At 37.6% G+C, this 27,111-nt stretch overlaps 1 protein-coding gene across 4 annotated transcripts in view; it reads right to left on the reverse strand.

Annotated features, from left to right (window-relative positions):
* Positions 1 to 27,111, reverse strand: part of oxr1a (oxidation resistance 1a) — a 157,010-nt gene that overhangs the window by 54,515 nt on the left and 75,384 nt on the right. Inside the window, exon 1 of one of the 4 annotated variants that reach the window (XM_056266273.1) lies at positions 19,837 to 20,124. The exons of the other annotated variants lie outside the window; for them this stretch is intronic. Coding sequence (XP_056122248.1) covers positions 19,837 to 19,975 — 139 coding nt within the window. The 5' untranslated portion in view covers positions 19,976 to 20,124. Of the gene's footprint in view, positions 1 to 19,836; positions 20,125 to 27,111 lie in introns of those variants that run through there. 4 annotated transcript variants of the gene reach the window in all.

Raw genomic sequence — 27,111 nt, forward strand, 5'->3', positions numbered from 1 at the left:
AATCATTCTAATATGCTGCTCAAGAAACATTTATTATTATTACCAATATTGATTTTTGTAAACTGATACATTTTTCATGACTCAATATAAAGAACAGGATTTATTTGAAATAGATTTTTTTTGTATCATTATAAATGTCTTTTCTGGTGATCAATTTAATGCAGCCTTATTAAATAAAATAACTCATTTCTTTAAAACAAATCTTACTGACCCCAAACCTAAGATCACGTTAGCATAGATTAACATACTATTCCTTCCTTAAAATGAGGATTCAGAGGTCTAGACCTCCTTGATCTAAAGCAACAATTAAAAATACAACATTTATGTAATAAAAATCTATTATTAATTAGTAAATAATTGTATTCACCAAAACGTATACATGGTTGTATTTTGTTTGCGGCAATGTTACAGTATGATTTTCCCTCATAGTAAAACACGTAGCATTCCTCAAATTACGACTTCTAATAAACAACATCATCTGGACCTTTTCAACAGCATGATGGGTGACAAGAAAATAATCGCACAGCATTTACACCAAATTGCAGCTGATTGCATTCATCCAACTGTCAACCCTGGTACCCATGTTACTTTAAGAAGTAATGGTAGCCCTTTATTTTAAGGTGACATGCACTAACAACCTTAAAATAAAGTGTAACCAAAAAAAATAGCCAATTTTTTTTATGGGAATTATAAGTTTCCCCACTACAAACTATATAAATATTTAAAAAAGTAATTAAAAAACATAAATATATATATAAATAAATAAATAAAAATGAGCTAATGTTTCGGCTAATGACAAATTTCCCTCCTCAACTGAAAAGGATTGATAAAGGATCATTCAAATTAAGATTGCGTTTAATCTGAAACAAAAATGTATATCCAGTACTAAAAGCTAATGTGTTAGTATGCAGTCTCATGGGTGTGTGTGTCTCTGTGTGTATGTGTAGTTTTCAAAGTTATCACAGCAGTGTTGGCAAGTCCCCCACATGTTCACTTTGCTTAAGGCGGTCGGTCCGTCTCCAGAATCAGTCGACTAACAGGTTCCGCACTTGTGACAGTGTGACAGAGAGACTCTCGGCTGTGCAGCCATGAATCATAGTCTTCCTGCTATTTCTGTGCTCACACCAAAGAGACGGCAGCGAAAGAAACCAGGCCAGCGCAAGCACCGACACGAACGCTGATCTTTTATCCAGCGCTTTCACGCCACTGTTTGAGACTATAACCTGACAAACAGTTACAGTGGCTGATCTCTCTTTATTTACAGTATGTCGCCTCATAGATAGAGTTTTATTACTCAGAAACACATTGTCATGAACTCATGATATTTATAAAGCTGCTCTAAATTGATTCAAATGATTATTTTGAGATTTCCACATGCAAAGACAAACTACTATATAGCAAACACTACTATTACTATTGCCCTTTATTAGGCTTAGGAATTTGGGATGAGATGGGAACTGAAAGGAATTCAGCTATTTTCTTTCCTGTGTTGACATTTTAAATGAATCAGAAAGTCTGGGCAGAGCATAACTGAAGAGTTCTTCCTTTTAATAAAATAAATAAAATAAAATTGATATATAATAGCAACCATTTAGCAACGCCCTGCTAACCATCCTCAAAACTGTAAATCATGGTGATGAGCTTTGCATGGGCAAGAAAATAAGTAGTTCACTTTCAAATAAAAATGTCCTGATAATTTACTCACCCCCATGTCATCCAAATGTCCATGTCTTTCTTTCTTCAGTGGAAAATAAATTACGTTTTTTATTTGAGGAAAACATTCCAGGATTTTTCTCCATATAATGGACTTCAATGGCAACCAACGTTTGAAGGTTCAAATGTCAGTCTCCATGCAACTTCAAAGGCTCGACACGATCCCAGCCGGGAAATAAGGGTCTTATCTACCGAAACGATCGGTCATTTTCAAAAAATAAAAAATTATTATATACTTTAACCGCAAATGCCCGTCTTGTACTATCTCTGAGATGTGCCACGCATTATGTCATCACGTTGGAAAGGTCACGCGGACACCGGACATCGTTAAACATCCAGGATATGCACAAGTAAGGACCATTTTAAAGGGGTCATATAATGGTACATGCACTTTTACAAGTTGATTGTACTGAAATGTGTGTTGGCAGTGCCTGTACACAACCATCATAAAATGATAAAAATCCATCCAGTGTTTTTGTTTTAATCTCCTTATATGTTTTCCCCTGTCTCAAATCAAGCCGTTCGAGCGTGTGACATCACAAGGTCGCACGCCCCTCCCACGATTGTTGATTGACAGCGTTTCAACACAGACCTGCCCTCGCTCGTGAGCAGCTGTCAATCATAGTCCGCGCCGACCGGCGCAGTCATCGTTGATATGCTGGAGCACTGTCTATGAGCAGAATGGCGTCTAAGCGATTGTAGTGTTTTGTTCTTGGGTGTAATAACGAACACAGCAGTCATTTTAATGTTCCTAAATCCGAACCGCTGAAGACGCAGTGGCTGAGTTTGTTTTCGAAGGGAATATTCCCCACGAGCAACGACAATGCTTTCATGTTTGCGCGAATCATTTCTCACCAGACTGCTTTATAAACGAGGGTCAGTATAAAGCTGGTTTTGCTAAGAAGCTGCTCATGAAAAAAGGATCGGTACCAGCTATTCGTGTTCCTGCTGAACCTCTAGAACAACTGAAGTGAGTGTAACGTTTTATTAAACTTTATATTATTTAATATTTATATTAATCTTTGCAAATCGCTAGCTGCACGCTTCACAATGAATGCGTCTAAGGTTTACACTTAGGGTACATTACGGCATGTTTTCTATGTATGATGTTCTCAATATAATTCATAATCCCACGTTTATACTGAACAACGCCTTATGGTTATTGTGTTATTGTGTTACAAACGGTGTACGCACAGAACAGAGAGACGGGGTGAGCAAAGCTCATTATCATTTAAAGTCATATGCACTGAAACGGCGTGCTGAAAACAGAGCTGTTTTTGACCAGGTAAAATAAGTGTTTTCTTACAATACTAATGAGAATTTTTAATTAAAGTATATTACAAACTTTTAATTTAGACCCTAAAGAATCATACTAGCTTGTACAAAAATGGCATTATATGACCCCTTTAACCAATAAACTGACACAAATACATATAAATATGTGTCATTCAACATTCAAAAACGTTGGTCCTCCTACTCTAAACTTGTAAACACTGGGTTGGTACTTCCGACTACGTCGTGCTGACCTTTCCAAGGTAATGCGTGGCCCATCTCAGAGATAGTACAAGACGGGCATTTGTGGTTAAAAAGTATATAATTATTAAAAATTTTTTTAGAGAATGGTAGATAAGACCCTTATTTCTCGACTGGGATCGTGTCGAGCCTTTGAAGCTGCATTGAGACTGACATTTGAACCTTCAAACCGTTGGTTGCCATTGAAGTCCATTATATGGAGAAAAATCCTGGAATGTTTCCCTCAAAAACCTTCATTTCTTTTCGACTGAAGAAAGAAAAACATGGACATCTTGGATGATATGGGGGTGAGTAAATTATCAGGAAATTTTTATTTGAAAGTGAACAACTCCTTTAACAGAAATATCCAAGCGGTTTCAAAGGATAATGCTCTGATTCCCATGTATAAAAACAAAACAAAATCTGTGTTCATTTAAATCTAAAATATTTACATGAATTCATTCTAGATTTGAGGACCTTTAGTAAATGGAGGATTTGGGGTTTAATTAATATCAGAATATTTACTACACCTCCCAATAATAAATAGCAAAAATATGCTAATGTCTATGTATTCCAGTACAACAGCATTGACCAAGGCATGAGTCAGAGACTCAGTGAGCAAACCCACAGCAGAGATAAGTTCCATGAAAAGCGGCAAAATTGTATGGAATTGAACCCTCACATGTGTGTATCGCCTGAAACAGGCTTTTCACACGCTGAGATAAGAGCTGCCACATCGAAACAAAACAAAGAGCCCAATGTGTGTCTGAAAGACACCAAATCCATCATCTTTGCGGTTCTGGAACATTCTGTGTGCAGCCAGTGTCCATCCACCATCAACTCTTTAATAAATATTCATTTGTTCTCAGTGCTTATGACACATTGGGTCTGTTCTAAAACCTAGTAAGCTGCATTGCTGCAGCATCCTAGCTCAAATGAAACCTTATAAGTCACTAATTTGGAATTAAATAGCACTTTTGGAACAGCCTTTGCATCGATGTTGTCTTGTAATGTTGCATATGTAGGCACTAGGCAGCTTACTATATTTTGGAACACAGCCATTGTACAGTGGCTCACTTATTATCTAGCGTTTTGTGCTCTAAATATAAAGTGAAATATGTGACAAGGCCACATCCAGTTCTCTTTTTTCCTTTCAGTGGAAAAAGAAAATAATATTATTCATCAGATCCATTTGTAACATTTTCCTTATTTTGTCTCTAAATGTAATACTGAATGTACGTGCACAAAACACACACACACATAAATCAGTCTTGTGATTTTAAGCACTAAAAGCTCTCAAACAAAGCTCTAATGGTCTGCAGCTGTTATACAATGAGCATTAACCCAATGTTGATGATCAGTTATTGACGCATGTAAAATTGTGGATTTTAACCATGGAGATGTGATAAAACACAATGGCTTATACCTACGACTGATGTTTGTACATGCACAGAAGGCCTAATCACAATATGGCTCATAATGATCTAATTATAATAGTACATTTATTTATTTTTAATTTTATTTTGGTCACACTTTAGATTAGGGTCCAATTCTCACTATTAACTAACTATTAACTATGACTTTTGCCCCTAATTACTGCTTATTAATAGTTAGTAAGGTAGTTGTTAAGTTTAGGTATCGAGTACGAGTAGATATTGGGTAGGAATAAGGGATGTTGAATATGATCATGCAGAATAAAGCATTAATATGTGCTTTATAAGTACTAATAAACAGCCAATATCCTAGTATTATGCATGCTAACAAGCAACTAGTTAATAGTGAGAATTGTATCCTTACCTTTACTTTTAATCAATTTACTTTTTAAATTGATTTAACAATGTTTAACACAACATAATGCAAATTAAAATATTATTTAAATTAGATTACATTTTTTGAAAGATGTTAATACTTGTATTAAAGGAAGCATTAATATGCTAAAAAGTGACAATAAAGACTTACAGTGTTACAAAACAATTCTATTTCAAATAATTGCTGTTCTTTTGAACTTTTTATTAATCAAAGAATCCTGAAAAAAATGTATTACGGTTTACATGAAAATATGAATTCATGTCTGTGAGGTATTAAACGGTGCATGCTGAGTTACGTACCAACATTTAATATAGAGTTATGGATAGTAAGTTAGTAACCCTACATATGAGCAAAAATAATAATGGCTAGCAAACAGCGCTACAAACGAATAAAGCTGCTATAAAACCGACACTGCAATCACAGTTAAATAAAATGTCCTTTTTATGTATTTGTTGTGTGTTCTTTATTTGAGTGTTGTTGTCACACAAGGACGCAGAACGCATGCGACCAACTTCAGCGTGACAGAGAAAACAACCAGGCTTGTGTTAGCGGCAGCTGCAGCCCGGCGGATGTTATTCTTAGACCGCTCTCATTTACTGCTCAGAATGGTGCTGGAAACAAGTGCCCCATCATAATAAGCAGGTGGCACACACACACACACACACACACACACATACACACACAATGTGCTGGAATGAGATGACTATGGCTGTGGTGGGGAGACAATGAACAAACAATCTGATTCACTATTCCAACATCAGTCTTAAAATAATAGTTCACCCAAAAATGAGCATTCTGCATTCTATTATTTACTCACTGTCATGTCATTCCAAATCTATGCAGTTACTTTTTCCAAACACAAAAAAATAAAACAGCACTTTGGAAGGACATGAGGATGCGAGTAAATAATGGCAGTATTTTTATTTTTGAGTAATATTCCTTATGCGTCGACAGAGACCTGTACCAAACAAAGCATCCTTACCGATAAAGAGACAAACAAACATAAACATATAAATAAATACAATGGTGTGCCAGCGTTCACTGCAGAGGATGACTCGACATGACATCCAGATACAGAACGAACACAGATTCTAGAAACTGACGACTCTAGGCATAAAAGAGCTCTTTTGTGAATAGCTACTGGCAACCGTTGACACTGTCCAGCCTATTATAAACTATATGACACGCTTTTCTGAATGTAAAGTGTACGTCCATGTAATAAATTAGCATGATGTTTAATGCTTTTGCTCATATGGCTGTATGTAACTGTCAGTCTCCATTAAGCCCCACGAAGCTCATGCATCTTATTATTATGAGTGTCCATAACAGTGGCTGTGTCGTGTATTTACATCTAAACACTATGTAATATAATCAAAGGATTAGGCTAATCTGATTTCTGACTAATGCTAATGAAAACATCTGGTCCAGCGTTAAGCAGGAAAATAAACTTTTGTGCAATCACTATGTACAGGGACGATACTTTCTCATGACTGTGAGGAAAAGTTTAAATGCTTTTCATTTCATCGCTGTCTTCATTGAACAAATTGATTATTATTTTCTTTCCTTTAAAGGATTTACTCGGTACTTTCAGAGTTTTTTTGCAGGAAAAAGTAATAATTTGGTTTTGAATGACCATTTTTTCTTTATTTTAAGACTTCTACAGTATATGTAAATAACCACCATTACTGTTAACATTCAGACTGTGGGTTCATTATTTGTAAGCCCTATTCATTTTGAATTAATCTTAAAAACAAATTATTATAAAATTAAAAAGTTGATAAATGTATAGGCCTGTATAAAGGTAGATACATAAATTTAAAGCTGCAGTCCGCAGCTTGTCCTCTTTGTCGCCATCTCTGTTCGAAATCTGCAATTGCAGTCATTCGCGGAATTATCAACTTTACGTGAGTTGTGCCTCGGCATGGCACAGCACGGATGAATCCAACGTTTGAGGAGAGTGTGAGGCTGTCAGTCCCGCGCCGGTGTGGGTACTGGCATTCAGAATCACAGATTATTCTTTTTGGAAGTATGACCAACTTGAGAATTTTCACCCTAAAATGTCATCTGAACAAGTAAGTAACATCCACTTTTGTTCTGACCAACTAACTAAAAAAAAAAAACACTGCAGTAAATCGCGCTGATTAAATCTAACGATCGATTATCATATCACGTCAAACCGTGCAAATTATACTTTGTCAAATTGTTAATGTTAACAACATCAGCATTAACAACATCAGCAACATCACATCAAAGCCCGGAAAATGCCGCTATAATGTAAGTGAGCATCTTTATGTATTTGGACCTAGGCCTATGTGTGTGTAGTCATAGCAGTGAGTAACAATGTGTTATGGTGCGCCGTCACCAGCAGTGTTTTTTTTTTTATGTTGCAGTCACCAGTAGTTGTTTTTTTTTTTGGTGCGCGTAGGCTACTCCTGATTTTGTCAGATCATCTCATCTCTTATATGCTGCCTGTGTCTCTATGATCCTATCCTGTCCTGTTCATGTTAGCCTAGTCATGGATATTGCGTCCTCACTTGCTGTAGTAGGGGGGCCCGCCTTGATAATCCTGCATAAGGGCCCGGTGTTGGCTCGTTACGCCACTGAATCCACCAGTACCACTGGAGTTAAAAACATTATTACAAGCTTACCGTTTTGAATCGAGCTAAGGCAAGCAGATAGTTTTGCACACTGGCTGGTTATGTACTTGCTCAAAATTATTTTGGATCATTTTTAACCCAAAAAAGTTATGGACTGGAGCTTTAATTATTTAATTATGTTTACTAATATATATATATATATATATATATATACACACACACACACATTTTATATAAAAATATTTATATTTGATTGGAACCTCCCCTTACATGCTAAATAAACACTGTCTAATTAGACAATTTCCCTCTTTTTTCATGTCTTTTTACCTACAGCAAAAAGTACAGAAGGGTGTAATGACTAAACGTAGCCGGTCATGTGTTACTGTTAGTTGTGATGTCATAAGATGATTCCTGAATCAGCTCTTATTGCAGATTAGTTTTAATGCTAGAATAAGTTAGTCTATGTCTGTACGGTACATCAGACTGTTTTAGTTCAAAAGTACAATACAAATCCTGTTTCATCATATGACCCCTTTAGCACAGGGAGAAATAACAGCCATGGGAAAACATGGCAAAGTTGCTCACTGAACCGAACAGCTTAAACACCCTGGCAGTCACGGCCCAGACTGTCACAGTAGCTGGTGTGTGTGTGTGTGTGTGTGTGTGTTTGCTAGATCTGCAGTTTGAATGCTGTGTCAGGGGAGATGCTGAACTCCGCATGGCCTGTTCCTTTCCCTCATTAACACACACTCCAGGTCAATTAATCAAACCCCGATACTGTCAGTGGCTCTGTGTGTGTCACCCGCACCAGAGCCTCTCATTAGCACTCACTCCAGGGTGACTAATCGCAGCAAGATCCTTCCAACCACTCGGTTATTGCTTTAGTGAGCACTATTTAGTTTGCAAATCAAATAAAGCAGTGGCTAAAGTCTGCCTCTACTCTGTTGTCGCAAGTTCAACTCTGCTCTTAATATGAGCGTCTGAGAAATGCTGAAGATACCCCGGTTTGGTAGGTTGAATAATGAATTGAACAACGAGATTTGCTGAAAGAATAATTAATATTTAAAGTATTCTGTCAAGGAAGATAATACTACAACTTCAGGAAACAGGCAATGGCTTTGTTCGAAGCACTTAAGTTAGCACAGTATAATACAGTATCAAGTATTTAAAAAATAGTACATAAAACAGCATACAATGATGTTCTTCATTGCTCGGCTTCAGTTTAGCTAATGGCATCAAGTTATCTTGTTTTTAATGATAAGTTTGTGTAACATGAAAAAAAGTCATCTTTTCATGTGCTTTTTAAATAATATTTGTAAATTGATTTCTTATTTGTTTATTTATCTTATTTTCACATTAAAGCTCCTGTAGGTAACTTTTGAAAACATGTATTTGTTAAAACTGTCATTATGTCCTGACAGTAGAATATGAGACAGATAATCTGTGTAAAAATCAAGCTCCTCTGGCTCCTCCCAGTGGTCCTATTGCCATTTGCAAGAAATACACGCTCCCGGTCAGAAACAACCAATCAGAGCCAGGAGGATTGTCTTAGCAGTGTCAATCACGCTCGTGTACGCGCTGATCACACCCCTCTCTTGCACTGCGCGAGCCGTCGTTCAAACTCAAGATTGCCGGCGTGCTGCAACTGTGCTTATGACGGAGAAACAACCTAAACTGCCAATTCTCGAGTGACACCTGCTCATAAAACAAAGAGGTAAAAGGAAAAGACTGATGACGATAAACAAGCGAAAAAGAAAGAATTACACAGAGCCCATTGACTCGGTGTCAAAACTAACATGTAGATAAAATGTCACGCACTCTGCTAAGCAACAATTGAAACCTGCTAATTCACCGGCTTGTCATGTTGTTGAAATAATGTACTAGCACACCTTATCTAGCATTACATATCGCTAGAATAATTACTTACATACTGTAACGTTAGTTACCGTTATATTAACGTTATCTTACTAGCTATTTATAACTTATAGAAAGAGTGCAACGTTATAAAGTTACATTAGGCTATTGGAAAATACATAATGATTTGAGGACCAAGTTTGTAGTCAAAGTATGGGCAGGCCATAGTCAATGTAAAGCATATTATTGACGTTTAGTCCCTATTAGTGAATGTGCCATATAACTTTTTGTCCGCCGTCATCGGTGGCCCTGTTTACTAGCCTGCGCGTTCACGACGGGCTCCGCTGTGGAGGACGAGCTGTGGAGGGAGGGCTGTAGCGCAGCAGAGAGCAAGGGGGAGGGACCTGGAAGTTGTACTTGTTCAAAGTCAACGTTTTCCCAAAACTCCCTACTGCAGCTTTAATCAACATTTAAATGTATGTAGTACCAAAGCCAAAAGGCAAATTTCACCATCAGTTCCTTTGCAGAAAAACCTTATAACCTATAACCTTACTTAGTTATAACCTAACCTTAATAGGAAATGTTTTCACACAAATATTGTTTTTATTTGCCAAAAATGGCAGACTGCAGGAACGTAACAACTCTTGAGTAACATTTAATATGTGGCTAATTTCCTAACTTGTGTCAGGAAGTCTTTCATCCACTGGGAGAGAAAAAAACTCCAGTACACTTCTCTACACTGGAGAAACACTTATGGATTCAAATATGGTCACTTCAAATTTCTTTAGAGAGAAGTATTATTTTTACTATTTTTACCCAAAATATGGTGTTATGAGCATTAATGAGTACACACATAATGTAATGTCTGTTTTGTTCATAATTGTAGCAGGAGGGCGCTCTCATGCTGAAAGTCCTCAAGTGAGACTCAAAGAAGTCATAAAACTTATGACGTTCCAGGAAATCCCTGGACAAAGGCATCAAAGACTACAGATATACAAAGACGGCGCACTTCTATTACTAATGAATGGGAGAAACTGAAACGCGAAATGTGGCGGATTATGTCTCGCCTTCTAAATAAAAGTGTCAATCGCTGATTGGTAGAGTCAATGTGTCAATGCAGTTGCCTTTGGAAGCTTCCGTTCCCATTGAATTGGCTGGTCTAGCCTAAAATAAATAAATATATTTTTTTAATGCTATTTGAGTCACTAAGCCAAATGGTTTCATTTCGGTTAATCGTGCAGCCCTAGAATAACCTCACGCACAAACAAGCACACAACAAATGCTCACTTCACACAAACAAGCAGTTCGGTCTCATGCACATGCAACCTGTAACACACGTGTGCGACTGTGGTAAATAAAATTTTCATACAGACCAATTTCTTTTTAGCACATATGTTGCAATGTATAGCTTTGCATAGCTATATATATACACTCACCGGCCACTTTATTAGGTACACCTGTCCAACTGCTCGTTAACACTTAATTTCTAAGCAGCCAATCACATGGCGGCAACTCAGTGCATTTAGGCATGTAGACATGGTCAAGACAATCTCCTGCAGTTCAAACCGAGCATCAGTATGGGGAAGAAAGGTGATTTGAGTGACTTTGAACGTGGCATGATTGTTGGTGCCAGAAGGGCTGGTCTGAGTATTTCAGAAACTGCTAATCTACTGGGATTTTCACGCACAACCATCTCTAGGGTTTACAGAGAATGGTCCGAAAAAGAAAAAACATCCAGTGAGCGGCAGTTCTGTGGGCGGAAATGCCTTGTTGATGCCAGAGGTCAGAGGAGAATGGCCAGACTGGTTCGAGCTGATAGAAGGGCAACAGTGACTGAAATAACCACTCGTTACAACCGAGGTATGCAGCAAAGCATTTGTGAAGCCACAACACGCACAACCTTGAGGCGGATGGGCTACAACAGCAGAAGACTCCACCGGGTACCACTCATCTCCACTACAAATAGGAAAAAGAGGCTACAATTTGCAAGAGCTCACCAAAATTGAACAGTTGAAGACTGGAAAAATGTTGCCTGGTCTGATGAGTCTCGATTTCTGTTGAGACATTCAGATGTTAGAGTCAGAATTTGGCGTAAACAGAATGAGAACATGGATCCATCATGCCTTGTTACCACTGAGCAGGCTGGTGGTGGTGGTGTAATGGTGTGGGGGATGTTTTCTTGGCACACTTTAGGCCCCTTAGTGCCAATTGGGCATCGTTTAAATGCCACGGCCTACCTGAGCATTGTTTCTGACCATGTCCATCCCTTTATGGCCACCATGTACCCATCCTCTGATGGCTACTTCCAGCAGGATAATGCACCATGGCACAAAGCTCGAATCATTTCAAATTGGTTTTCTTGAACATGACAATGAGTTCACTGTACTAAAATGGCCTCCACAGTCACCAGATCTCAATCCAATGGAGCATCTTTGGGATGTGGTGGAACGGGAGATTCGCATCATGGATGTGCAGCCGACAAATCTGCGGCAACTGTGTGATGCCATCATGTCAATATGGACCAAACTCCCTGAGGAATGCTTCCAGCACCTTGTTGAATCTATGCCACGAAGAATTGAGGCAGTTCTGAAGGCAAAAGGGGGTCCAACCCGTTACTAGCATGGGGTACCTAATAAAGTGGCCGGTGAGTGTATATACTGTACACACACACACACATATATATATATTCTTCAGCACACTATAAAATGGTAGTATGATAGTAGTACATTATTTGAAACACTCATTGTGTTCCAGATTTTCTTGTGGGAGGTATGATGCATGATTTCTAAGACATGACCTATATGACACACGAGGCACAAATAAAGAATGAGTCTAGAGTCTCAGATTTATCGGCATGACTAAAGAGCGCATTGGGATGAGATGTGACGTCTAGCTCAACACTTCCCTTCAGCAGAGATGCTTTAACCATTCTTCATCTTACGGCATGTGGAAGCCTTAGTGCTAAATTCATATCCACCATCGGGAAAGCAGGACCGATAATGCAGGTCAAGGGAAAAAAAAGACCCAGACGCAGGCTCGCGTTGAAAGATCAGCCGCTGTGCTGCAGGAAAACGGCTCCCTCTGCCTTTGACACACACTGGGCCTGGATGCTTAGTCAGAATTTAAAAGGTTATTGAATAGAGGGCAAAGTTTGATACGTTGAGCGTCAACCATCCCTGCTACTTTAGAAACCTTTAGTCTAGACAAGAGCAAAATAAACACCACTGGGGCCGCAACACTTGCGAGCAATCAATGAAGTTCAAAGGTAACGTCCATGAGTTAATGCTAATGCTTCATTTTCCTTTTGGTTTGCATCCAAGATCCAAATAAAAGAAAAAATAATCAAATGAGATGATGTAACTTTCATTTGTTACTGATTCATTGAAGTATTTAATGCACTGGATTATTAACAATACAACAACAAACAGTAAATATCTGTTTATACGAGTAAAATATCTCTGAAGTATATCCCATTAATATTTACCTTTTTTAGCACACCAGGGTAGGAACATGAAATTGTCTAACTATGACTTCTTGTTTCACAGGAGTTTAAATATGAGGAAACACAAAGGCCAAATTCCCTTAATCATCCATCACAATGAGTAAAACCAAAGAATATAGTTCTGATGTGCATCACAAGATTGTTGACCATCACAAAATAGCAAGTGGCTGTACGAAAATAGCTAAAGAATTGAAAATCCCCATTTTGACCATCAGGGCATTAATTAAGAATTTTGAGTGGCCAAAGACTCTCCAAGGATCACAGATGGAGAATTGCAGAGATTACTTGAGTCTTGGGGGTCAGAAAGCCTATATCAAACAACCCCTACATCACCACAAGTTGTTTGGGAGGGTTTCAAGAAAAATCCTCCGCGCTCCTCCAAAAATAAACTCCAGCATATCCAGTTGTCAGACATGACTGGAACTTCAAAAGGGACCGGATTCTGTGGTCAGATGAAACAAAAAAAGAGCTTTTTGGCAGCAAACCCACCAGAGGAGTTTGGTGCAAACAGGGATAAAAAGTACCCCATGGTTAAATATTCTGCTGGATCTTATATGTTGTGGGCCTTTTTTTTTTTTTTTTGCTGGAGGTCCTGGACATCTTGTTCAGATACATGGTATTATGGATTCTAGCAAATACCAACAGATAAAAAATCTAAATCTGACTGCCTCTGCTAGAAATCTTCCATCAGGACAACGGTCCAAAACAAACATCAAAATCAACAGCACAAAAATGGGTCACTGAGCACAAAATGAAGCTTCTGCCATGACCATCCCAGTCCCCTAAACTGAACCCTAAAATTAGTGTGTTGAACTGAAGAGAAGAAGCACCAACATGAACTTGTGAATCTGAAGGATCTGGAGAGATTCTGTATGGAGGAATGGTCTCTGATCTCTTGTCAGGTGTTCTCCAAACTCATCAGGCATTATAGAGGGAAACTCAGAGCTGTTATCTTGGCAAAATGAGGTTGCAAAAAGTATTTAATAACATGGAGCCAAAAATTATGGCCAGCGTGAAAACATTTATTTCATAATGTGATTTACCCCCCACTTTCAATTCTTTTACTTCAATGAAAGGTTAGATTTTGGCGAATTCATTGAATGAAAGATCAAAAGGATAAACAATGCAGGTTTATTTATTACAGCCATTTTTGATCATATTTACAGGGGTGCCATTAATTCTGACCACAACTGTGTGTATGTATATATATATATAAATATGGTCTGTTTCAATGGTCTGTTGATTAATGCGCTGCTTTCATATATGAATATTATGTAACTATAAAAATAATTTAAAAAAGGCTATAATACATCCTATTGACTAGCCTATTCATTAAAATATATAGCATTATCATAATATAAAATACTAGTATCACTCAATATATGATTTTGATAGCACTCTAGCCCTAGCACAGGTAGTTAGACAGGTAGTTTTACAGATAAAGCGCTCGGCCAGGAGGACATGAGCAGCTTCAGTTCTACCTGCTTTGGCATCCAATTATGACCTCTTGGGTTGGCACAGCATATACTGCCTAATGCACCAAGGAATTAGTCTTAACTCAGTAATGAAAACACACCCACGCACCCCATTCATCTTTGGGGGTGATCCAGAGAAAAGCAGGACGAGTCTTGTGCCTCCCACGTCCTTCTAAAGCCAGTGCAGATGTATGCTAATGGACTCCCTGTGCTTCCAGCACGGCATCAGTGCGTCCCACTCATCCTTTAGACCGGTTCCTCTCTCGTAATGAGGGGCCAGAGGCGCATCAGAAAACGGTGACATTATTTCATTGTTTTGGAACTGCATGCAGACTGAAATTCCAACACTGAGCATTTGGGGTTGATAAATACTTATCTAATTAATAATGAAAATATACGCATAAAAAAAATATGTTTAATTTTTGTTTTGTTGTTATTTGTTTAACCCCATTGTACCTTGAGCAGTGCTTCATTTTTAAGTGTTAAGCAATGCAGAAATGTAATTTCCTACAGTCAGATGTTCTTTACACGAGGACAAGGTACCACCTCGTTTTTTAAAATTCATTTATCCAAGGCTTAATGTTGCACTGCTTTGATAAGAGTCAAATAGGAAGCAATAAGTCGAACAGCAATATTGTTTGCTGTGTCTAACAACTGAAGTTTGAGGCCAACCTATGGTGCAATGCTGTTTCCTGGACTTTGTCAATTTCACAGCCAATCTGCATTTACTCTTCTTTTTTCTAGAGATGAGATGAGCCCCCACCACGTTGCCCAACTGATAAGAGGTGCCATTTTTATTGCATATGAGAAACATCAAACGGAATGAAAGTGGAACGAAACCGCACTACTCACTTGAGCTGCGCAATGCGGACCGCTTATTAGCTCGGACCGACAGACATGGCAGCGTGAGCTCAGAACAGGTACTCACGGGCCAGTCTTTGATCACGCGACACGTTACTACACAGTGCTGGGATAGTAATGGGCGATATAAACGATATGCAATATAAACGATACAAAATTGGTCTACGATATGGATTTTAATTATATTGCACTATCGCGATAATGCATGTTTAACGCAATCTACCCGCAAAATTTAGAGCCACGAGCTGCAAACGGCTGCAACGCATCATCGTATTCGACATCTTGAGTAAACATGGCTGAAAGCGAAACGGAGGAGCTGGTAAAAAAAACCGGTGCAACATCCATTGGTTCGGATTTAAGCCGTCCGACGAGCAGCAGCAAACTATACTCTGTATGGGCAACAGTTCTGGCTAACGCCTGTTTCACACATATTCCGTTTGCAGTGCATATGTAGGCTATATATTTTTTCCGTACCCATGTTAACAGGCCTGCACGCGGATGCGGTGCGGCAATGCGTTCCAGGAGCGGTGTGTATACAGCAGTGCAGTGATCGTTTCCACACAGTCTATTTCTGCTGTGCTGCACGTGCTGAATTAAAGTGACAGCGCATGGTTCATGGTCAAAATGAACACGGATTGATATGAAAATATAGTAATCTTTTTACTAATATAGTAAAAAAAAAAATTATACTATTTTTCAATCATTTTCTTTTTAACTTTAAGCTCGGGGTAATTAAAGCAAGGAAACTACACAGTAACATTACCTCAACAACGCGACATAATGGATGCACTTGTCTCTTCGTGAAACAAGTTCTTTGTGATTGCAATATTTCTTGTAAAAAAGATTTAAATGCAAAAGAAAAGGTATGAGAGAGCTGTTTATGTCAATTATGTATGTTTTAATTTAAAATGTTTGCGATGTTAACATAAATGTATAAATGTTTTGCCACTTGCTTGAGCAACTTAATATATAAATCTATATAGAAGTAATAATACGTTTTTAAGTGTTATAAATTTAAACGTTAATAGCCTAAGTCTTGTGAAAGAGTGCGTATTACTAGCCTACTGTCTGTGTACAAATAGAATCACAATGCTGAAACTCTTTTATATTATTTTATAAAAGACACTAATAATATAAATAGTGATTTGAAATAAAAAATAGAGGATTAATGTTGTTTGTCGTACAGCCGTAGATCAGTTGCGCACTGCAAACGCACCATATGTGAAAGCACAATAGCGCGTGCTGCTCCTGTGCCGCACACCACCGCACTGCACTGCACACGGAGTATGTGTGAAACAGGCGTGCACTACAGGAAATAAACCCAATACTTTAAGCTTTTTCTTTGTTAAAGTCTCTGCAGCTAGTGTACTTGAATTTTATTCATCTGCAACATTATGTTCTATAATTACAGTTTTGCATAATAAATGTTTTTAAAACAAATACATTTTGCAGTTTGGCTTTCCTTATGGTCTGTCTAACCTGTTCTGAAATGGTTCTATTATAATTTATATATCGTGATATATATCGTTATCGCAAGAGGCTGCAATGTATATCGCAATATGGATTTTAGGCCATATCGCCCATCCCTATGCTGGGAGATCCAGTGAGAAAGCGTTTGAATTCATAACATTGCTGTGAGATCTAGTGAGAAGCATTTAAATTTGGCGCAGAATTCTCAATCAAACAACACTGATATGGAAACCAGGAGAAAGAAACGTGCCATGAATGAGCAAATTATAGAAGGCTTTTCAGTCCACAAATCACCAACATTCACCATGGATTTAATGTAGGAACACTAACTGTAACCATGGTATTGTGGCAGAAATAGTCAAATGTTTTTACTAGGGCTGTCAGTTAAACGCGTTATTAACTGCGTTAACGCAAGCCCATTTTAACGGCGTCAATTTTTTTTATCGCGCGATTAACGGTCTTTTTGGCCTAGCAAACTTTGTCGTTTTTTTCACATGCTTTTGCAACAGGACGCGGCATGGGCGGCGCTGCGCTATGAAACCCATTCATTTCAATGGCTTGCGCCGCGCGAGGACGTTTTGTTGCTTCGTCGACCAAAGCGCAAGCGGATCTAGCTAGACCGGAAACAAAACAACAGGCACGCCGCACACAATCGTTTGGGCTTGCGAGCCGGACAAATAGTTGGTTAACGTTACGTTTTGAGTGGATGACGAGCGCGAGACGCCGAAATGGATGCCAATAAGATTCTGAATGTAAAGTTTACTTTTAAAAAGTTGCCAAATGACTAGACCAAAGTGATCTGTGTGTTTTGTCGTTGTGAACTGAGCTATCATCTTCGCAGCCGCAGCACGTCCAGTCTGAAATATCACTTGATGATGGCCAAGCACACACACACACAGCTGATGCGAATTCTCCGCCTCCTCGTCAATATCAGGACCTCGTCAGTATTTCTTTCACCCTTTTATTGATGGACAGTGTTACATTGTGTGAGAGATTATTTGCTCCAAGTGAGAATGTTAGTGTGAAGTTGAACACAGTATATGCCAATGTTGTTTTCAATAAAAAACATTTGCACAAAGCAAGAAATCAAGAGACATTTAGAATAGATAAAAATGTGCGATTAATCGCGAGTTAACTATGACATTAATGTGATTAATCGCGATTAAATATTTTAATCGTTTGACAGCACTAGTTTTTACATTAAAGGGTTAGTTCACCCAAAAATGGAAATTCTGTCAGTAATTACTCACCCTCATGTTGTTCCAACCCCGTAAGACTTTCGCTCATCTTGCCGGCCCAGAAAAATTAGTAAAGACATTGTTAAAATAGTCCAAGTGACTACAGTGGCTCAACCTTAAAGGTATAGCGGAGGATCTTTCCGAATTTTAGAGAAGACCCGCCCTCTCCAATTTTTTTTAAAAATGCACATGCGCAACACTCTATTTGCTCATGAGAGGGAACGCCTATTAAACTTTTACTAGCAGTGATTTTAAATGGATTTCTCCAAATAGCATGACAAACTTTACCCGTCTAGTAGAATCTTCGCGACTGCGGCATCAGTGCTTTTAGCGCACGCCAGCGTGTGAAATATTCACCCAAAATCACTCTGGTCTTATTTCTATATTCTGCAGCCTTTCTCTTCTTATCATACACTTATACATTTTTTCTCTTTCAACCCTCAGCCATTTTCAAAGGAATGGCTGAAACCGTAACTCATCACATATAATACACGTGAAAGTGCGCATGCGCAGAAAGCGAAAACTACATGGGTACGAGCACGTACGACGGCCTTACGTAAACATATCACCAGAATGATTGACACTTAGGTGGACCAATAGTATAGGCTACCCACCCGGAAAAAGAAAATCCTCCGCTATACCTTTAAGTTTATCAAGCGACGAGAATACTTTTTGTGTGCAAAACAAACAAAAATAGCGACTTTATTCCACTATTAATTTCCTTCTGTGTGGGCCTCTGAGTGAGTTGACGTAGTGTAACAGCGCAGCGCTTCTGATGAAATGTACGAGTCTGGTGGGACCAGGCTAGCATTGGTGAGCACAAGAGACTTCTTCTAAAAATTGTAAAAAAAAAAAAAAAAAAATATTGGTACTGTGTTGTCCCTGCAATTAACCTAACTCACAACAACACTGTGACACGAATACTGAACACTGAGTGAGCTGTTGATGTACAGGTAGGGTTCACAGAACACAAACTATTTTTAGGGTTGAGACATCGGACATCAGAGACAATATGAGGAGTTCCCACAGTTTTTGACCAATGGATTTCCATTGATTTACCAATTGTATCATGATTATATATATTTTTTTAAATCAATGAAAATTAATCAATCTTTACGTTATTCCAAATACCTTTGACTTTCTTTTATCCGTGAAACATTACAAATGAATTTCGGCAACACTTTACAATAAGGTCTCATTTGTTAACATTAGTTAACACATAACTAACCTGACCTAACATGGTTAGATGAGCAATATATTTTTACAGCATTACCTGTTAATGGAACTTAAAATATATATATATATATGTTCATCCAAGTTCACAGTGCATTAACTAATGTTAACTACAACTTTTGAAGTTAAAAATGTATTAGTAAATTCTGAGATTAACAACCAGATTAAAAAATGTTGTATTGTTAATTGTTAGTTCATGTTAACTAAGACAAGCATATTCATTAGACAATTTTAAAATTGGTTTTATATGACCACAGGAGCCCTGAATATGTCAGAGTCTGAGCAAACAAGACCTGGACAACAATGTAGCAATAAACTTTAAATTACAATAGTAAATGCATCTACGTGTATTGCAAGGTCGGGGACATAAACTCTTAACTCTTCCTCGCAAAAGTTCAACAGTCAAATCCAATGCAAAATACACAGGAGGGCAGCTGACATGTAAAACCTGCCTTAATAAATAACTCACTGTAAGTTACTGCAGCCATGTTGAGCTGTCAATGTTTACAGGCGCACACCAACTGCGTTGCAAACAGTTTGTAACACTTTTGAGAAGAACACAAAACTAATACCTGCAGAGTGTGTTTCAGACGCGTTCTCCATTGGCGTTTCGGCATCAGAATAGTCTTTAAACTGAACTTCTCTCAGAGCTTCGGTAACAGGCCAGATTTTACCAACGATCGCGTCTCTGAACGACTGAATATAATCCATTTTCAGATCTTACCCAAAACATTTAAAACATTTAAAAAGCAATAAAAAAACAACGTAATAACGCCGAGCTATCTGCCCAGAGCTGACAGTGAAAACATGAGAGCAGAATCAGGAACTGAAACTGACAGCAGCTGCCTGCGGCGCGACTGCTCAACTTTTCGCCGTTATTAGCGCGAGCAACGTGACGCGACCAGAACGCATCCTCTACACTGCGAGTGATGGAATGCTGACGTAAACAAAGACTTTGATTGGTCGACTGGCTGCGACGTCAGGGTTTTAAGCGCGATAGACGCGTCGCGTTGGTAGCAGTACTGTATGTGTATACAGTGAAACACATGAGGGGGGAAAAAATGACCGAAACAACATTTATTTGAAAAAAATATCGCACAGTTTCAAGGTAATACCAGGGTGATTCTCTGAATTGGGTGCCCTTCAAGTCCCCCAAACTTGCTTCAAAGATTTTCAATTGAAGGAAATCACAAAATGCATTTTAATGCTGTCAATTAATAGAACCAGGTGCCTTTGCATTATAATGCAACACAATTTCTTTAATTTTTTTATTTTATTTAAAGATAAGGTTGCCTAAGTAGTAGACAACAAGCAAGTTTGCATGTCCTCACTAACCATCATTACATTTTCATTGCATATCAAACAAATAAAAAGTACAATTAATACCAAAATGTTGCTGCTAATATAATCATATGTTGGTCTACTTTAACTAAAATATACATATATATATAAAAAATAATTAATTATATATGAAATTACAATATTTATACACGTCCTCCAGTTTGTTTTCAACCCCGTCACGCCATACTATTTACCCCCCTATAAAAATAATGGATCAATCCCTGTGGCATCTCATCCAGGAAGTGACATCACACAAGTCTCTTAAAGAACATGCTGCAAAGAAAGGCAAGTGTCAGTATCTTTTCTTACCTATATTTCATGTTTTTCGCTGTCAGATTAAGATTGTCAGGCTCAACATTTCAACTCTGTTGTATGACTAAATGATAGTAAACAACGGTTTGAGAAGAATTAAATAATAGTTTTGCAAAACATTACAATTTTATGATGTCCTAAATGCCATGTGGTGCTACTGTCTTTGCTAAGTAAGGAGTTATGGCTACTATTAGCCAAAAACTTCAACCCCGTCACATTCAACCCCGTCACATTTTTAGTATAACAGGGTTGAATCGTTGTGACAGGGTTGAATGTTTGACACTTCTTAGTAGATTACTCAATTGTAGACTTGTTGTATTGTGATGTGAACTGTCAGAAATAATCGATTATGCCATTTTATTTTCAGACATCGCAATGGCAAAAACAGCAGCAGAGAGGCAAAGACAGTACAGAGCAAGAAGGGATGCAGACGCAGAGAGAAGGGAAAAATATCTCAGGAGTGAGCGTGAAAGGTGGAAAAGGGACACAGAGGCAGGGAAAAAGAAAGAATAAGTCGTAATATATAATAAATAAATCCATTCTATATTGAAATAATGATGATCACTTCAACCCTGTTATCATTTTCAACCCCGTTATGCTGAGTTCAACCCTGTTATTTGATCGTTTTTATTAATATTTTCGTGATAAGAAGACAAATTAGGTCAATGTTTGTTTTGCTGTGTGTAGAATTTACCGGACAGTCGGAAAAAATACGAAAGCCTGATTAAATCCTAATTTTAATGCATATTTTGTGATAAGATATGAAGACCAATGTTAGATACAGTTTTCATGAGCTGATTTGGTATTCAAATGGTGAGTATTTAAAAATAAAATTCTACATGCAATAAATGATATCAAACAAGGGACATCTCATTGAAAAGCTTCTACAAGAATTTACTTGAAAATCTTTTAAAACCATATTTAAACAGGGTCCAAGTGGTCTGTGACGGGGTTGAACTTCAAAACAACTTTCAGTAAGAAAAAACACTCAATATCGATTAGAATTTCATGCCTGAGGTGGGAAAATGCATTTTCTTAAAGGTTTGACTAATCCACTATCACATGAAATGATCAGAAATACAACTATTTGAGGTATATAAAAAAAAAAAAAGGTATGACCCAAAAGGCACCCATCTCAGAGAATCACCCACCAAATTCGTGTTTTGAGTTAACGTCCTACTCTAAAAAAAAAAAACAACAACAAAAAAATCTTGGTTAAAAAAAAATTCAATTATAGCCTATTTTTAAACCCACCGGCTGGGGTTGTCCATATTTTACCCAAACGTGGGATGAAATAACCCAGCATTTTTTAGAGTGTTTTGTTTATTGGCTAGTTTTGCGAAAATTTTTGTGTTGGTAAATTGGTCTTAAACAACAAACACGACATATAAACTAGAACATACAGTAGCCTGTAGGCCTACGGTACAAAAACATAGCCTACTCAGTTGTGCATGATTTGGTAATATTTTAATACAGTGGACACTAATAATATTGTCTTTGAAGTTACTTGGAGTACCTTGTAAAATAAACTGTAAAATAAATCTTATTTGAATATAGAAATAATTGAGTATCAAACTACTTCAAACTAATATACAAAACTAATATATTTTTGTGAGGTTTAAATTTGTATTTATTTAAATGAATTTAAATGCTGTTTTGAAGCAGTAAATTGTGAAAAATGTTGTGCCTTAGCCCTATACTTAAAAAAAAAAAATCCCAGTCCCAGATGATCATGACATGCTGTATGATTTTACCATGCCTCAGGCACACTTTTGACCTGTTACATAGCATGACACACTGCTATCACATGCATACCTATATCTCAGCATGCCAAAATAAAAGTAAATCTTGAATTCAGAGGGGGTAAATTAGGCAAACATGCTGTAATTATGCAGAGAGTCACAATTATATTTTAACTTGATGAAAACAGCTTGCAGGGAAACGGATTCGTATCTCCACCTCCCCAACAACATCTATACAGCTCATCTGATGATATGAGAGCCACTGCTAATTGCAAAGATTGTTCAGTGTCTTTTTAATTCATCAAGTTAATTACATCCCAAAGGGTGACAAATGAAATGTGCCTCTCAGGCCAAATTTACACAGATCCCAAAATCCCAAAAAAGGACATGAGTGAAACTCCATCTGCTGGTCAGCCATAATGTTGCACACTGCTAGATTTGTGCCACGTTTAGCCCAGCTGAGTTAGCAACAAAGATGACATGCATAAAAACCACTGCTGATAAAAGACATCATCTGAGTAACACTGAAGCCAGAAAGTTCTGACACCAAGCCAAAACAACTGTGATTAGAGGAAAACGACCGAAACTTCCTCATCATCCTGACCTGGTATTTTATCATTCCTCTAATTGGTCAGTTTAGTGCAGGAACTGTGGAGTAATTTCAGTGAAAATTACTCCACAATTATTAAAAAATATCAGTGTTATTTTAGTACTATGTGTTAATATTTTGAACTAGCTTTTATTTTTTATATTTTCATTTTAGTTTTTAGTAATGTGCTTGTGTCATTTTTATTAGTTTTTATGTGTTTTGTATATGTATTTATTTTTATGTATATGTTTTTATTTTTATTTTATTTAGATTTTAGTTTTAGTCATTTTAGTACTTCAACTTCAACTTAGTTAGTTGCCAAAGCAAAATTTCAAATTTTCATTAAAACATTTTTTTTTTCATGTAATATAGGCTATTTTATTTCAATTACATGAAAACAGTTTGTTAACAGTTTTAGTGAACAACAACACTGCCCGAAATGAAAATTCTCTATTTACTCAACCTCATGTCATTCCAAGCGGTTACTTTTTCTCTTGTGGATCTCAAAAAGAGAAATTTAGAATGTTATTCCATGAGTAAGAATCTAAATTTCTTTCTGTTTCTCACACAAAGCTGTTGTATGGCTTCAGAACACGTGCTCAATTTGTATGGGCTACTCTTATAGTTTGCTTTGGTCTTTTTTTTTGGAGAAAAAAAAATTTATCCCAAATAATTCTATTTATATTCCACTGAAAATAGGATGTTTCATTTGTTGGTGAACTATCCCTTTAAGGGCACACAGAAGCTAAAAAAAGAGCCCCTTGTTATGCTGTAATTGCATGGCAGTTCGCATGTCATTAAATTATTTCTTATATAATAAGAGGTTCTGCTGGACTCAACTCAGATACAGAAACATCCTATTGATTCGATGTTCTCCGCAAGCTCAGCTGTAATTAAAGAACGGTTTAATTTGATCGGCCTTATGAAAGATCTATCGTTCTCATTTCACAGACGAGAAATAAAATAAGCCCTATTAGTTGAGGGAGATTAAAGCAGGGCTTCCCTCCCATCCAATATTCCTCTATACTCTCATTGCACACAGTGTTCATTGGACGCCTTCTATTTCAATTTCCAGAATGGAAGAGAGTCTGGGGAAATAATAAGGAGCACACTGAATTAGTTCAGTTGTTCTCCATTAGATATTTATAGTGATTCATCAAACGTTCCAAAGAGAATAAGGCAGGATTTTTCCTTATGCATGGATCCATCCCGCCCTGTTTCAACAGCTTAGGCTGCTGGTGGTGTTGTGGGAAATATTTTCTTGGCACACTTTAGGCCCCTTAGTAGTACCAATTGAGCATCGTTTAAACACCAAAGCCTACCTGAATACTGCTTCTGATCATGGCTACTTCCAGCAGAATAAAGCACCATGTCACAATGCTTAAATAATCTCAAACTAATTTCTTGAACAATGAGTTCATTATCCTCAAATGGCCTCCAGTCACCAGATCTCTGCAATAGAGCAGCTTTGGGATGTGGAGGAATGGGAGATTCGCATCGTGGATGAGCAGCCGACAAATCTGCAGCAACTGTGTGATGCTATCATGTCAATATGGACCAGAATCTCTGAGGAATGTTTCCAGCACCTCGTTGAACTTATGCCACAAAGAATTAAGGCAGTTCTGAAGGCAAAAGAGGGTCCAACCCGGTAGCAAGGTGTACTTAAAGTGTGAGTGTACACACACACACACACACACACATCATCACTGTAACCAATAACACTTTATAGGTCCCTAATTATTGAATGCAGTCAACAAGGGTCTAAAATTAACACCCACCCAGCACCAAATGCAAGAAAAATGGCCTTTGAGTAAATTTAATGGAGATACTCGCCAATCTGCCAGTGAATTCATAAGGAACTGTAAGGCTTAAATTAAATTGTAAGAACAGTCTGATCCTCACTGATGTAAGAGACGTGCAAAGACATACAAACATTTAAGACTCAAACATCTTCAAACTGCTTTTGTCAGGGAGCCTTATATGGTCCTCTATGGTACATCCTACTCATTTAGGCCTATGGGAACAGGAACCAACAACAACAATTTGTTCCGAGCCCTGTGAATTGAAACCGCTTTCGCTGCCACATGTGGAATATTTTCCACATAAAAATAGAAATTTGAAGCACAAAACGTAAAGTTGTTCATACCAAATTTCTACCTCGTAACATAGTTAGGATTTCCTGTGAGATCAGGTTGGAAGAGATGATATAGATGAAAAGTACCTGAAAATCTTTTTTTGCATGTAGTCAAGATGGATCTCATTACTAAACCACTACAAGAACTGCCATCTCTACATTGAATGTGTACACACACACACACACACACACACGGATGAACATCTGCACATTACCCTTAGCCTCACAGTTTACAGGCCCAATTAGACAGACACAAATGGAGCAAAAACTCAGTCCGGCAGGGCAGATGCAGTTAATAGAGAAGGCAGTGAAGCTCTGCTGCTGTAATGAATGAGCACTAAATACAATCAGATTACGGCAGACAGACTGTCTCCCGTACAACAGCTGTATTTGTGATAAAAGATAAAGTGAAATGTAATTTATGACACAACATGTGGAGCAGAGGAAGGAACTGTATAGAGATTGTGAATGTGGAGATGAAATACAGCATATGGATGTATGACATTCAATGCCTGAAACATTTCTCATTTCCTTCAGTGGGAATTTTTTGGATGGTAATTTGCTTTCTCCTTTCCCTGTGCAGCTCCTTGGGGAATATGAGAGCACTATAATAGATATCATTATAATAGGTCTCAGTTTTAAACTTTTTTGACATTGTACAAAGTTGTTCAAATGAATACATTACTTAATTAGTCACACAAAGATAGTCCAGAATATTATATTTCTTATAAATTTGACATCAAAATCAAAATGTTTTAAATCCCAAATCAAAACTGTTAAAATAATAAATAAATAAAATTCACTCACACACACACACCTATAAAATAAAAATTGGTGAACATACAGTAAATGAAAAGTGATTAAATACCAATCTATATTGTGTATATTTTGTAGAAAAAGTGTGGAAAACATGCCTTGACTATTTTTAACAAGATTTAATTGCATTTTACTTTCAATAATATCCATTTGGCTGAAAATTGTTGCCTCTGATTGAGAAGATGAAAAAAATCCCTTTGTTTATTTAACCGCAAATGCATACATATTGAGATACATATTGAATATTACTATAAATCTGAAAAAAAGCTTTAAATTTTTTTTTTTTTTTAGCAATAATGCCATGGCCTACAGTTTGTTGCTGCAAATGGAGCAGAAATCCCACCCTTCAGCTGAGGCACAGCATGCTTTGATGCCGGTGGATAGTGTGCTGCTGGTCAGGTGTACCATTGCCTCAAAAACCTCTCTCAGACGACAGCACCTTCTAACAGATGATTATGCTGTCCAAACTGCACAGAAACAAGTGAATATTCACAAGACAAATGCAAATGACTCAGTCTGGCCTTGAATGGCATCAGTAGAATATCAAGAGAATCAATCATTTCACTAAAGACACAAATACATAACGGTCCCTCAACTGAGGCATTAAAGGCATTTTGAATATGTGCAGTCATGAGAGGCATCAGTCAGATCTTTTGTCAGAAGTATTTTTAATGAGGCTATTTGAACTTTTCTGCTCAATTGACCTCAGCAGTTGCTTAGCCATTACAGTGAGAATCAGGGACTGCAATTACACACTGCATTCATCAAACACGAGTGACTGCATAGACGCACACGGCAACCAATCAACTGCTAAACTTGTCAAAGCAACCAATCATCTGGTAAACTGTCATTGCAGCAACCAATTGCTGGACTCAGCCAATTATCTGCTAGATTCTCAACCTTTTTTGGACTA

This window comes from Rhinichthys klamathensis, unplaced genomic scaffold (genome assembly GCF_029890125.1).
Source record: "Rhinichthys klamathensis goyatoka isolate OS25496 unplaced genomic scaffold, OSU_Roscu_1.1 h1tg000246l_1, whole genome shotgun sequence".
Classification (NCBI taxonomy): Eukaryota; Metazoa; Chordata; class Actinopteri; order Cypriniformes; family Leuciscidae; genus Rhinichthys; species Rhinichthys klamathensis.